A 15,084-nucleotide genomic window follows, 5' to 3' on the forward strand; every position below is an offset into this window, starting at 1 on the left:
CTTAGAAACACACAACTTAGAAACACGCAACGCAGAACCACACAACTTAGAAACGTCGTAACGTAGAAAGTCACAACTTAGAACTATCACAAGTTAGAAACACACAACTTAGAACTGTCATAACTTAGAAACACGTAACTTAGAAACACGCAACGCAGAACCACACAACTTAGAAACTTCATAACGTAGAAAGTCACAACTTAGAACTATCACAAATTAGAAACACACAACTTAGAACTGTCATAACTTAGAAACACGTAACTTAGAAACACGCAACGCAGAACCACACAACTTAGAAACTTCATAACGTAGAAAGTCACAACTTAGAACTACCACAAGTTAGAAACACACAACTTAGAACTGTCATTACTTATAAACACGTAACGTAGAAACACGCAACGCAGAACCACACAACTTAGAAACGTCGTAACGTAGAAAGTCACAACTTAGAACTATCACAAGTTAGAAACACACAACTTAGAACTGTCATAACTTAGAAACACGTAACTTATAAACACGCAACGCAGAACCACACAACTTAGAAACGTCGTAACGTAGAAAGTCACAACTTAGAACTATCACAAGTTAGAAACACAACTTAGAACGATCATAACTTAGAAACACGTAACGTAGAAACACGCAACGCAGAACCACACAACTTAGAAACGTCATAACGTAGAAAGTCATAACTTAGAACTGTCATAACTTAGAAAATTCTAAGTTATGTGTTTCTAAGTTGCGTGTTTCTAAGTTGTGTGTTTCTAAGTTATGACAGCACCCCAATTCACAGTACAGAGGATTCCATAAAAGAAACACAGAAAAGAATATCACGGCATAGAAGAACACAGCGGGCTGACAAAAAACGTGACAGCTGTAACAAGAACAAAAAAGACAAGAAACAACTTTAGACACAACAGCGACAAGCAGACGAACTCAACGATGAAATGAAACCGATAATCTAGTCAAAAAAACAACACAGCGATGCACAGGTGAAGACGGCGATGAAACTAAAAATATATTCTGTACAACACAGTGACGATGGCATAGACGACCACAGTAGGCTTCCTAAGCCAAATTAATATCTATTAATTTTGACTTGTATTTTTGTGTTTTTGTGTATTCATCTTTGTTGTTCCGTCTTGTAGTTTCTCTATGGCATAAAGTGAAAACCAGCAATGGCATGTGTACACAAAAATGTTTTCCATTGCAAGAATCATTCAAAGAACATATCATGGATAAGGTCCAGAGAGCCTTTTTGTTTGAGGGGTTGGGGGGGGGGGGGGGGGGTTGCTCTAACAAGCAATAAAAAAAATTCGCTTCACTGTATCTGAACCTGACTTTTGAGCAAATAACACTCACTTGTCATATAAAAAGTTCCATAACTAAAAAACCGTTTTTAAATGCGTAATATTTCATAGAATGGTAAATATTATATCTCCGGAGTTGTAATTTGTTGTTAAAATGTAAGAAATTTAAAATGTTTGAGTAATGCGTCGATAGAAATGTGCGAATAGTTGCTATTCGCCTAAAATATATATTTAATTATTATGTGTGTTTTTTAGGTGTGACCTCAATTTTTCTACTTGTGGTAGGTTAGGAACTACTGTAGCCAAGTTTCGCCACACCATAAATCGCAAAACGAGAACAGTTAGAAAGTTGTACAAAATTTTACTCAAACGATATATGTACCTACAAACCTTAAGATACTTACACCGTCATTTAAAAATTCTTTAAATTATTACTTTTTATATAGACTACCGTTGCTTTTTATCTTTTCAGCCCTCTACCCAGATTTCCTATCGCACGTTCTTTTAAATCAAGTATTGATTCAAGCGAACACACAAAACACATATTAATTTTTGACGGCCCTTGTTCTATGGCAAAAGGGGAAATTAATGACAAAACGAATAAAAAAAAAGACCAGGAGAGGCACACGGGACATAAATAAAGTGAGACGCGTAGCGTCCCAACATTTTTATTTTTTCCAATACCGTCGCTCTTCCAACCTCCTCCCACCAGAATAATCCGAGTCCGTGGAAAACATTTCCTGCAGCCAATGAAAACTGTTGGGTAGCAGATCAAGCCTTTTGTCAACACCTCTTCCCCCCTCTGCCTACCCCTGTCGGGAACTTCGACCGCCAGGGGTTGAGCGAGGGTTAGGGAGGGAGGGGGAGGGGGTGTTTTTAATCAGGCCGGCCGCCCGTGCGTGCATCGCGCGCCACTTTCGCGAGCTCCAAGCGCGCGGTTGCCATTGGTCGGCGCGCCAGTCTCACGCATGCTCGTTGGTCGCGCGCCCGAGCGACCCTCTTCGAGGAGGGGAGGATCCGGTGGCGAGGGAAGGGAGGGGGGTGGTGGGAATTTGTATCGTTTTTTTCCCCCTCGCTGCTCCTAACGTGGGGGGCAAGGGGATGATGGTTGTGAAGCCAAGGCTTGCGAGTCGACGGGTGGTACTTGGATGGAGGAGCGGTGAAGGGGGAGGGGAGCGGAGTTTAGGGTTCATTATCTAAGTGAGTGTCAGGGAAGGAGGGGAAGCAGGCCCTGGAGGGGAGGGGGAAGAGGAGAGGGGCGGTCGCGGCGGGGTGTAATTGTGTCGCGCCGGAGAGCGGTGTCAGTGCTCGGTCCGTGTCGGTGGCGAGTCGCGCGACTAGCGACTCTCTGTAGGCGGCGCGCGCGGGGGGGACGCAGCGATGATGGACCACCGCCAGAGGGCGCCGCTGAAGACGGAGGAGGCGGCGCCGCGACCACGTGGCGTCTACAGCATCGACCAGATCCTGGGCACGGCGAGGCCGCCGCCGCCGGCCGACGTCAAAGACGGTGAGTCGGCGCCGGACAGCGGCGTGAGCGTACAGTCGTACATCAATTACACATGCGGAACACAACCTCAGTTACGCGAACACACTCGAAAAAGCTTATATACACAATTTATATCACTAACATTCAAAAGAAATTAATGTTCTTAATATAGTATAAGATTTAAAAGCACGCATATAATTTTTATTTGATTGGAGCCTTTTTTTCATCCTGTGAAATTTTCGTTGGATGGTGCACGCATATCATAAAAATTCACTCATAATTTTTTTTCATAACGCGCCTAAAATGTACAACTTAAAAAAATATTTTAATCTTGCATTTTATCATCTGGCTATAAATATTTTCCCACTTGTATACTAAGAATAATGGACCTCTAGAGTTTTATTTTTACAATATATTTCAGTATAGTAGAAAAATTGTTTTGTTGAGAGATAAATGTTGGTATCGTAAATAAGAAAAATTAACCTGCAAAGATTTTTTTTTAAGGTTACATCCGTAAAAATCGTATTAAAATGCAAATGATGGCGTGAAAATTAAAAACCTAAACATGAAGTGTGAAACTGAACACGTCTCTCTAACGATTGCTTACGGACAATTTAGAGTTAGTAGTTTCCTAAGTTATAATATGTAAACAATAGAATGCGTGATGTACAAAATTTTACTTGAAAAATCTAGGCACCTATTTTTATTTTCGCTGGACGGTTAGTTTATAAATAATTGATTGTAAAATCTGAAACTTTTTTAAAATAGTGTATTCAGTATCCTCCTTACCACTGAATAGACCTCAAAAAGTGATGCAAGTTGTCCATATTCGGCTAAGACACGTCTAGTCAAGTTTTGAAATTTTTAATGAACTGAGGGAGAGTCTTAGTTGGCCAATATTTTTCATGAAATTGTCACGTAATTATTTATTTTTATTCTATCAACGATACTAAATAATGTTTTTTTAATATAATATATTAATATTGTCTATAATATTTTGTTTTTGATTTAATTTTAAATTAAAACGTAAATACGCCATTGCCATTTTTAATTGAAATTTTTTTGCGTTAATATTAAAGTATTTTGAATTTTTTCTTATCCAACAAAAATTAATAAAATATGTATTTACTGAATACGGTGGTGTTACAGATTTTATCATTAAATTTAAAAAAAAATGAAATATAATGTTATTAAAATAACTTTGAATATAAGAGTTAGGTGTGATGATAAAAATAAACTAGTTTAAAGTATTTTCTATGAGGTTTATTTAAATTTTTTGAATATTATTTTAAATATAGCTTCTTTCTTTTTAAATAACTTTTTGAGAGGTTCGTAGGTGATTTTTATAATAGCTTGAGTCGAAGTATTTTTTATATTAATTTATCATGAAAACAAGCACACAATATCAAAAATTACCAAATTGCGTATTTACATGTTTGAAACAACTTGAATTTGAATTTGTGTATTTAGTCAACAAAAACGAAATAAATAGAAACAGACGTGACAGTGGTAGTAATACCATACTAAGATTTTAATATGATTACGAACTATAACAAATGTTGCTGATAAGTTCTACTTTTTTTTAACTTAAAATATGCAAATAAATTCTTTTTTTCAAGAATATTTGTCGTAAGTTTCAATTAAAACAGTTTTGCTGTTCGAACATTTCCCCTTTATTTTTAATTCGTCTGAATTCGTTTGGTACATTTACATTTGGAAGTACACTGGATTGCAACGACTTATTAAAATTACTATAAAGATATAATTTTTTAGTGTGAAAATAAAATAATTCTTTGATGTGTTACATTTAAGTACGTGATTCTTAGAGTCTCACTATAGGTATATAATATTACATTTTAAAACGAAATAATATACATCTGCATGCTTCAAGTGAAATAAATATTAAAACCAAGACGTAGTCTCATTAAGTTTATACTCGTGAGCACGTGGAATGCCTTATTTGATTTTCTGTATTGATTGAAAAAATTATAAATTTACTGTCCTGACTGTATTATTATACTGTCACGTCAATTATTTCAAATCATAAGCTCGGGTCATATTCTGTCTCTATTCGTTTTGTCCTAAAATGGTAAAAAAAAAAAAAACACATCACTTATATATTTATTTATTGACAATGGCCAAATTATAGCTTTCAACCTTATCTTACACTTAAATAAATTACAACCGAACCACACAAAAACAATACTTCGTAAATTTACAACACTAAACTAACCTAAACTAACATATTAAGAACTAAAATCCAGATATTTTACAATAATAAATAACGTAAAAGACACAAAATTTAATAAAATTAAAAATTAAAAGAACTTAAAACAGGAATACAGCAGAACATACAACACATAAGTGTTTGTGGTTGTGGAATGACTGGAGACACAGAACCATGTATTTGGCACCCTCACGTTTGAACCTGGAGAATGTGTCTGAGCCTCTTCCAGTCGCGCGCCGCAGAGACAGCGAAGGAACTGGAATAGAGCTGCGTCGTGTGGGCGGGGATACAAAATTAAGGTCCGATTTCGAGCTTGTATTAGAGTTGTGGGTATCACTTAACGAGACCAGTCGGTCGCACAAATAATATGGGGTAGAATTTTTACAAATTCGACTTTAAAATATAATATAAAATTTAAAGCAAATACTCAAATATATATATTCTTAAAAAATAATATAAAGTAGTCAGAATCAAACTATCAATCATAAAACACAAAAATAAATACCAGAACTAATTAACAAATAAAACAATCAACACAAACTTAAACATATTGAAATTTATTCAGCCATTAGATCCGCATATGATTCAACAACAAATAAAAAAAAACACCATATAAAAACAAAAAAATACTGACTCATATTGGTCCAAAAATACACTGTTTTTCATTTTTTTAACCACACTTAATAATAACTTCTAGAATAATAAGTGTTTATTAGAGGTTAGATATTAAAATGCAGTCAGATATAAAATACAATATGCTGGTCATAATACCCAGACAAAAAATATCCAGGCTTCAAGCTTAAACTCAACCGTAAACATGTGTTCTAGATCAGGGGCGCAACAACTAAATTTTCAAAGGGGGGGCAATATACCTTTTTATAAAGAATCATCGATCCCCTCTTATTGAAGCGGGGGGTCCGGGGGTCCTCCCCCGGGAAAATTTGTATTTCAAGGTGGAAAATGGTGCTATTTAAGCAGTTTTATTATCGAAAAATTGAATACACAGCTAGTGGAAATAACATATCCGACTTGTACAGCACTTTCTTTGCCCCCGTTTACCCCCACTTCAAGGTTTCAAGGGGGGGGGGGCAAAATACCCTTGCCCCCCCCCCCTGTTGTTGCGCCCCTGTTCTAGATCCTCTGTACCTAACTTTGATGCCAGATTTTCTGTTAAATTTTCGTAACCTACATCACATTAGTCAATGATGGGCAGCACAAGAAACTCCACTAAAGTCGCCTTTGCACGAAGCGGGAGAAAAAAAATATTTTTTTTTTGTCGGCGAATCAAGTCTAGTACAGAGAATGACTTTTTTTTGCATAAATTACTCACATTCCCAGACAGAGATCATTGTTGAGGAAAACAACTAAATTATTTACTTATCTTTGTAATTTTATAGGAATGCCCGCTAAAGAGATTTCTGGTGGTAAGGCATACTCCAGTCCATCCAACATATGTTTTGATCCTATCAGTATTATCTGGATGAACAGTCAGAAAAGATTCCCACGTGACCATCGATGCAAGGGTTATGGATCGGAGATGGTGGCATCGACAGCCGCACGGAGCAGGTTCGCAGGGACTGGCGAGTGCATCTGCAGGTCGTCAGCTCGGAGATGGTGTCAGCACGCATGGTCAGCACTAGGGGGTAAGTCACTGACGAGCAAGGAGAACAGCAGAGGCCGCATAACCGAGCCCTGAGGCGCTCCAGAGTCCACTGACCGCCACGAGGACCGACTGCCGTCTGTGGTTATCAAATTAAAAATAATAAACTTAACCTCCAACTATTCAGTTAAGATTACAAAATATTTAACAACTTTTAATTATGACTTTATGGTATACTAGCTGTAGTACCCGGCATTGCCTGGGCTGAACACCGGGTGATATATTGTCCGCAAGTTACAGCAAAATGGATAGCGATATGTCCAGTGTGGTGGACATTAAGAAATGACACATAATTACTGTTTGTGTATCTGTGACCTATGGTTTTCTGTTTACCCATGGCGATCGGTTGAAAGGTCAAGAAGTTGATGCGCTACAGCGCCATCTAGCGGCGAGTTAAAAAAAATGGTTAGCATAAAAACCTTCTCCATGATAAAAACACTTCGATGTGCCAACTTTCATGGCGATCAATCAAACGGTGTAAGAGTTTATCGACGTCATACATGCCAACATCCAATTATATAGGTATATTCTTATATTTCGAAATTTTGGGGCTATCACTTTTGCGGAAAGTGGATGTTCAGGACCTCGAATGGTTTGGAACACTCCATCTCGAAAGAATAGATATTTGAAATTCCTGAAATTGTCGAAATTTTGGGGCTTTGTTCCCAGAGGGCGGCCGGGGGGGGGGGGGGGTTTTCGAGGACCCTGAATGGCTCGAAAACACTTAAAATCTAAAGAGATAATTTTTAAAAAATTTTAAACTTTCGAAATTTTGGGGCTTAACCACCTGTGGGGGGGGGGGGGGGGGTTGATGTTGAGGACCCCGAATGGCTCGGAAACATTCCAAATCGAAAGAAATATAAAGGAATATAAGAATGTAGGCATTTACTGTACTCCTATCTACCATAATAACAATATTGACAAATAGAAAGCTTATTACCTACCTATGAATAATTATCTAAATAAATTAATAAATAACTGTATGTTTAAGAATTTACGTACATACATAATATTAAACTTCAAACTATACACACCAAAAAAAACTAAGGATGTTTTTGAAACTATTTTTTATTTGTCATAATGTTTAAACTATTTGTAGGATTTGTTTATGTGTAAAACTGTGGTGGCAATATTCCGCTTATCCAAAGGAGTATATAAATTAATAGAGATATCACTCCCTGTACACACCACAAAACTTTGAATTAAGTAAAAAAAAAACATAGTCCAAAATGAAACAAAAAGGATAAATAACAACTAATTTGACAAAAAAATGTATACAACTGGAATGACAATGTTAACATCCGCCTGAAATTTAATAGATGTAGGTAGGTAAGAAGATGTATAAGAAATTAAATGAAATTAAAACATACATAAATAAAATTATCTCAAACTCAACCAAACATAATGTTTAATATGAAATAAAGGAAGCTGGCAATTACACGTAACTATTCTAATTAATAAAAAAAAATCAACTTTCCTGAAATAGTAAAATTCAAATTTTTCAATAATATATTACATAATTGATAAATATTTCTGGTCTTCGGTCTCGGCAGCCCTAAGACTCTTGACGCTCAGCAGATAAATTATAAACACTAAACCACACTCCTTGCATATAAGTAGGTACTGTAAAAAAATTACAATATTGACAAATAGAAAATATTAGTAGGCCCTACCAATCTATGAATAAATTTCGAAGAAATTTATAAGTTTAAAAATTCATGTACCTACATAATATTAAACTTGAAACTATCCACACAATAAAAACCTAAGAATGTTAGTGAATCTAATTTTTTTTTATTTGTCATAATACTTAACATACGTATGTTTCCAAAATGAAACAAAGTATAAATAATGACCAATTTGAGAACAAAAATTGTACAACTCGAATGACAATGAAAACATACACTTGAAATTTAAAAGAATTATGAGTGCCCTAGGTAGGGAGAAAATATATAAGAAGAAATTAAATTTAAAAAATGGGTGCGTGTACTTAGGTACGTGCATGAGAAGTTATACTTATTTGGCATCATTAAAAAATAGTTTTTAATTGCATGCAAAAATATTGCGTGGAGTCCCTCCACGTGGAAGAAGTGAAACTTCGTAATGTGGAAATGAAAATAGGAAGGGGTAGAAATTGATTTTTAGTGAAATCATATTGTAAAATAAAGGAAATAAATTTGTAACGATTCATAGATTGATCTTCAGAGAGAGAGAGAGAGAGGCCTATTGAATGTCTATAAAACTAACTTTTTTATGAGAGAAGATTTTCATGAAATAAATCATGAAATCATTCAACGATAAAAGCTGTTTATTTAATCAAGCGGACGGGTTCGCCCCATGGAGAAAATTGACGCGGCGAGACCTCGTGGACATAGAGAAATGACACACACTCACTATTTATGTGTCTATGAAACATGATTTTTTTCTGCAATTTAAATTGTAATTATACAAAAACGGTATTGAAAATTGAAACAAATATGGCGACACTACAAACTGTCAAGATCTTTATTTTTTTCTTACTCTCTACTTATTTCCTTACAATAGCAAAACGTAACGTAATGGCTTGAAAGCTATTGCTCGGCAGACATAGAGGAATGACACTAACAGTTTGTATATCTATGACACACATTACATAAAATTAAGATATATTTTTTAACCGGTTTAAAATTTATTTTTTAGACAAAAGATAGCCTATGTCCATCCACAGGATATAATCTATCTCCTTGCCAAATTTCATTACTATCCGTCCAGCCGTTCAGCCGGGAAAAGGTAACAAACAGACAAACAGACAGACAGACAGAGTTACTTTCGCATTTATAATATTAGTAAGGAAGTAAGGATACTTTCATGCACAACGGTTCAGCGAGTGACACTTTATTGAAAACACGCACATAACCAGAGAAGCAAATCTGTTGGATTCTAAAAGGGGGGGGGGGGGGCACGTAAATTCGTTTTTTTTTTGGGGAGGGGGGGGGGGACCAGAGAGTTTTGCACGTGGGTTTTAACCGACACAAGTCAGCTCTGTATACAGCGCTTGTATGTAGTGTACTGCTCATATGTTGGCCTGTACGCATTCAATAAGCAGAAAACGTTAAAAACGTTTTCCATAAAAAAAAAAGGTTTTGACGTTTACGTATCAACCCAGTTTCACAGTCAATATTTGGCAAGCGCAAGCTGTCTCCCTAAGTGAGGGGGCTTCTTAATTCCAGGAGGGGGCCGGAATCTACGCCCATGCACAAAACCACACACACACATACGCTAGTATAAAAGTATACATTTACATACATTAACTAAAATTTGCCGTTTAAAACCCATAAAGAAAAGGAGAAAAATAAGAGAATAATTAATTTTAAAATAACAGAGAAAGTCATAATATGAAGGCTGATTTCAGAGAAACGGACAACCTATACCGCCATTGAACACTGGACTATATCATTTAAGTTTTTTACTTAAAATACAAGATATACACTATTATATCTAATTGTTTTAAGTTTGATATTTCTAATATTTTCCTGGCAATAAGACAATTTATGTCATAAAGTAGTAGCTTGGCTTCTGGGTTACTCCCTGATGATGGCGACTGCAATGTCAACCAAAACGTCGGTGAATTATTTGCCAAGGACACGGATACAACCCAGAAGCCAAGTTACTTCAGACAATGGCCGTGAAAGCCTGCGAACATCATTAATTTATGTCATAATTTAAATTTTTATACTTGTATAAAAAATACGCCTACGTTTCCAGCAATGGTAACAAAATGAGTTTCTCTTTCAATATCAGACAATTCGTGGTCATCTTGCGCCATTTCTTCTCATATTTACCTTCGATAAATATTTGTTAATCGGAATGGTTAGGCGCTGGATAAACTATATCATGATAGGCAGCCGATCAGCAACTGTTCGGTAATCGGAACACATAGCGTACACATATCTGTTCATTTGATTAATTTTGCTATGTACCTTGTTTAGAGGTTTCATTACACTTTTAAGTTTTAATTTTCAAATAAATTACTATTCAATCTATGAGCAAGTTAGACAATATTAAGATTTGTGAAAACTTTACAACACTAATCTTGCAATGACTTCCTAGTTACATGGTCATGTTTGGCCATGCTGTTAGCTTAACTTAACTCGATACTTCGTTAAATATGTTTATTTTTTCAAAACAACCTTTAATAAATTGGAAGATTTTAGCAACAATTAAAGATACGGTTAAAAAATATCATCAGAGATAAGCGCGACACGTGTTTTATCTATGCTAGAATCTACCTCATAAACAAATACAAGGCGTGTAGACTTACAGGCATTCGAATTCCAATGCAAACAGAAGTAGCTAGTGGGAAAATTCTGTAAGCCTACTACGTATTCCACATCTCCGAAAAACTATCCAGGTTTCTGTCTCGTTAACGGCACTGTTTCCGTTAAATTTTCCGTTACTTCGAAGTTATTCTTGACAGCGCTGCAGAATATAACCCACTAGCGGTCTGGAAAGGGACAATACACACTGCTTGTCTGCAATAGGTGCCAGAGCGACCAGAAACAACGCAACATCGATGACAGTGACTCGACTGCAGATCGTGTGACGGACACAATCTTCAAAGTTGAGCTTTATAAAAAAAATGGTTCTACCGCCTTGAAGAATAATTTTATTTATAATTAAAAAAGGTTCTTCATTTCATGTCTGAGTAGAATCAGTAACCGGCTTTGCACGGGTGGATAAAGTGATATTAAAATATTATCACAGGGTAAATAATATCCGTTATAAAACCAAGTCGTTCAGAGAGTAGACATTATATTACGAGAACTCACGGTGAAACGGGCCACAATAACTATAGAAATAGGAGTAGCCTACTACCTATGTTTAATGTTTCAATATTACAATTTCCTTTGTATTATTTTAGGGTTCAAATTTTATAAAAAATAACTCTATAGTTGTAACTTTTTACTCAGTGCCAACAGCGTCGTTTTTATCTTTTTTTTGTATACAAATATTGCTTTTTCTTATGGAACCATATTTTCTAATAAATAACACGAAACTTCATCTAAGTTTGTCAGGAATAGTAAAGCTTTATCTTTATAACTATTAAGTAATTTTTGAAGTAATTATAACTTATATAGTTATAACAAGCAAACTTATACACTCTATTTATAACATTAGCAGATATATTTTTATGTACTAAAATCTCGCAGCACATCCGCAGTGTTTTAGGACTTTTTGTGTGCCGTTTAGTTGTGGATCGGAAACCCTTCTAATGCAAAACAATTTTTTTTTAAAATAGACAACTAAACAGGGAGGTTAGTACTAAGTTAATACCCAATTCGGGTTCACCTTTTCCAGCCCGTGTCTTCTGACTGAGCTTCGTGTTCCAGAGAAGAAGGCCGAGATCGAACCACGGAACTCCCAAGTGCGAGACTGACACGCCTCCGCACATGGGCGTAGATCGCGGGGGAGGGAGGTGGGGAAGGGGCCCGGGCGCTTGAAAAATCGTGACTGTGATACGGGGTTGATAAGCGTAATCGTCAAAACTATGTTTTATGGACTTTCTGTGTACTTTTAAATTTTCTACTTTAGAATTTGGGACAACATATGGGCAGTATTCAACATACAAGCACCCTTTCCAGAAGTGCCTTTTGTCGATTAAAACCCACGCTTGAAACTCTCCCCTTTTCCCTTTCCAGAAAATTTCCACGGGTGCCCCTTGCGAATCCTACAGAGAATCTCCGCACGAGAAACACTACGTGAATTGCAGCGGGCACAAAACCACTGGACCCAGGAATGAAAGAGTTTCACTAAAAAATATAAAAACAAAATAAAACAAACGTTTTTGAAGCTACAATTTTTTTTTTTGCTTATACTGACTTTGGCAATTGATTAGTTATGAGACGATAGCTGTTTTGTATTGACCACGTAACCGGCTGTAAGTGATTGATATAGACTGCTAGTTTTATAGTCACTACAAAACATTTCTGTAGTATCTACAAAACCATCGGGAGATCGCTTCCAGTATGCAAGGTAGAAATTGATTTCACAAGTGTACTTTGTAGGTATCAAAGTTGCGGTTTAACAGTGGGTGTGTGTTCCTATCCTTTTATTATCGTGGTCCTCAGGTTAATATTTCTAATGAACTTATATAGTGAAAATTAGGATTAATATTTTGGTGCTGAAATAAAGTGTATGAATACTACTCCAAAGGAAGCTGGAGTTGGAACCGGATATCCTCTGGTAGAAATCAGCTCAGCAATTGTCTGGAGTGACTGCACGATTACCGGAAAACTGGAATTAAAAAGTCTAGTATATGTATGCTTTTATGAAATACTTGGCTCAATGGTGGATTTCCTCTTTATTGACGTGTTATTGACAGTTGGACAGTTTTTGTTTTGCAGTTTCATTGACTTTTATTTTTTGCGTAATTAATTCAGACGATATGAATCTACCGCCACTCCTTACCCGGGACTCGAACCCAGAAACCCTCGCACAGAAAGCCGGCGTGCGTCCGACTGCTCTTCAGAGGTCTGCTCCCTTGCACTACCTCGCTTCAAAGGCGATGCGGATTTATCATACATTATACTGGTAGTTTATTTTTCGAGATCTATATTTCAGAGGTGATGGAAGGCTGAATCCCCGAGAAGATTCCCAGAGGAATAACATCGCGAGAAGAAATTGAAGTTATCTTGCAGATATAAAACAATTCTTATATAATAATAATTGTCTTCTTAACCCCTTAAAAAAAACAAGTATAATGATAGTAAAAAAAAGGTTTTCTAAGGAATGTATTAGTATTTAACGGTATATTAAGCAAATTAATAGTGAATAATTTAAACAGAAAGCAAATAATTGCTAAAATAAAAATAATAATGTTGTTTCTAAAAACGTGCGAATGTTTGCGAGGCAAAATGAGAATACCGTTATTGTTCACATGCTCACGGTCCGTGCACTCACTCGCCATGCTTCCGTCGAGTATTTAGAGAACCGATGCGTCATTTGAGGCTGTGGTCATCCTTTTTGTTTTCCTTCCGTCCGCCCGCGCGTGGGTCGCGGCACCGATGACGTCACACACCTGCGGATGACGGCCCGCCAGGTCGGGAACAGTAACCGAATTATTTTTGAAAGATTTGTGCAATGGGAGTACATGGCTTGATGTAGGCTTTTGGACATACGCCATTGCTATGTTCATGTTTGTCTGTAGAAGAAAACTACAAAAAACACAAATGACAAAAACACAAAACACAAAAAAAGCAAAAAATTGCTGTTGTCATGATTGTGTGGTGTTTATATCCTGACAACGGCCATTTTTTGCTTAATTAGTGTTTTTGTCATTTGTATTTTTTGTAGTTTTCTTCTACAGACAAACATGAACATAGCAATGGCGTATGTCCAAAAGCGTACATCAAGTCAGTAACCGAATTATTCTCCGTCTGCAACGAACTATATATATATATATATTTTTTTAACGAGCACGGGACATCTCCGGAGCGAATCTCACCCGTTGAGTTCCAGCGATGGACTCGTGTTCTGGAGGATGTTTTTTCTATCCCAGGTCCGCCCATACCGGGTTCGGTTTACTGCTGTGTCCTGAAGTCGCTTCGGGAGAAAGTTGTTAACCGCGAGCTGCGTGGCTGTTTCCTTCGCAGTCATCACTGTACTTCGTGCGTTTTACGCGTCCCGTCTTTAATCACCTCAATACCGGCAAGATTTAAGCTTATATTAAACTGGCTGATAACCCGCAGCTCTGGATGGTTCCAATACTTTTTAAATGAACTTGGAACCTCTAGGAAAGACGCGAGAGACGCACCGAACGATAGCGCGCTTCAAATTCAATGCAACGCCATCTATTGAGAAAATTTAAAACCCGTTGAGAAAGTTGCAAAAGTACCCGCGCTTCGCTACACAGTCTGCAGGCAGAACGCACTAGCTCTGTTCATTATACATGCCCCTCCTCGTGGATACGCCACTGTCTTATCAAAAGCGGTTGCCATGGATACGCAGAAGGCATCATCAATGAAATGGCAATATTTTATCAAGAATAATTAAATTCTTCTTTGGGGGTGGTTTTCTCGTAATATCACCTAGACCTTCGTGTTTCGAAAGTCAAATGTGCAAAATTTCATCGAGATCGGAGCAAAACTGTAGATTTGTACGATAAACAACCAACGGAAACTCAAGGAACGTTTTAGGAATTCTTCAGAATTTTTATTTCATTTTTAAACTTTTAATCTTTTAAAGTGTATTATAACTTCGACCACGTGGAATCTATTGCAAGGGTCACTCAAGACTAACCTCACATTAATATGAATGAACTTGGATCGGGAGCTCACATTTTATTGGTTGTACTTGGTTGTGAAAAAAAACTTGTATTATTGTTATATATCTGACTCCCGTCATCGTAGCGAGATCAAATATAATT

The 15,084-nt window shown here is 36.6% G+C and overlaps 1 protein-coding gene across 1 annotated transcript in view; it reads left to right on the forward strand.

Annotated features, from left to right (window-relative positions):
- Positions 1-2,687: 2,687 nt before the first annotated feature.
- LOC134531271 (paired mesoderm homeobox protein 2-like) overlaps positions 2,688-15,084 on the forward strand; it is a 73,527-nt gene continuing 61,130 nt past the window's right edge. Inside the window, exon 1 of the mRNA XM_063366963.1 lies at positions 2,688-2,814. Within this exon, the coding sequence (XP_063223033.1) occupies positions 2,688-2,814 (127 nt within the window). The remainder of the gene's footprint in view (positions 2,815-15,084) is intronic.

Source organism: Bacillus rossius, chromosome 3 (assembly GCF_032445375.1).
Source record: "Bacillus rossius redtenbacheri isolate Brsri chromosome 3, Brsri_v3, whole genome shotgun sequence".
NCBI lineage: Eukaryota > Metazoa > Arthropoda > Insecta > Phasmatodea > Bacillidae > Bacillus > Bacillus rossius.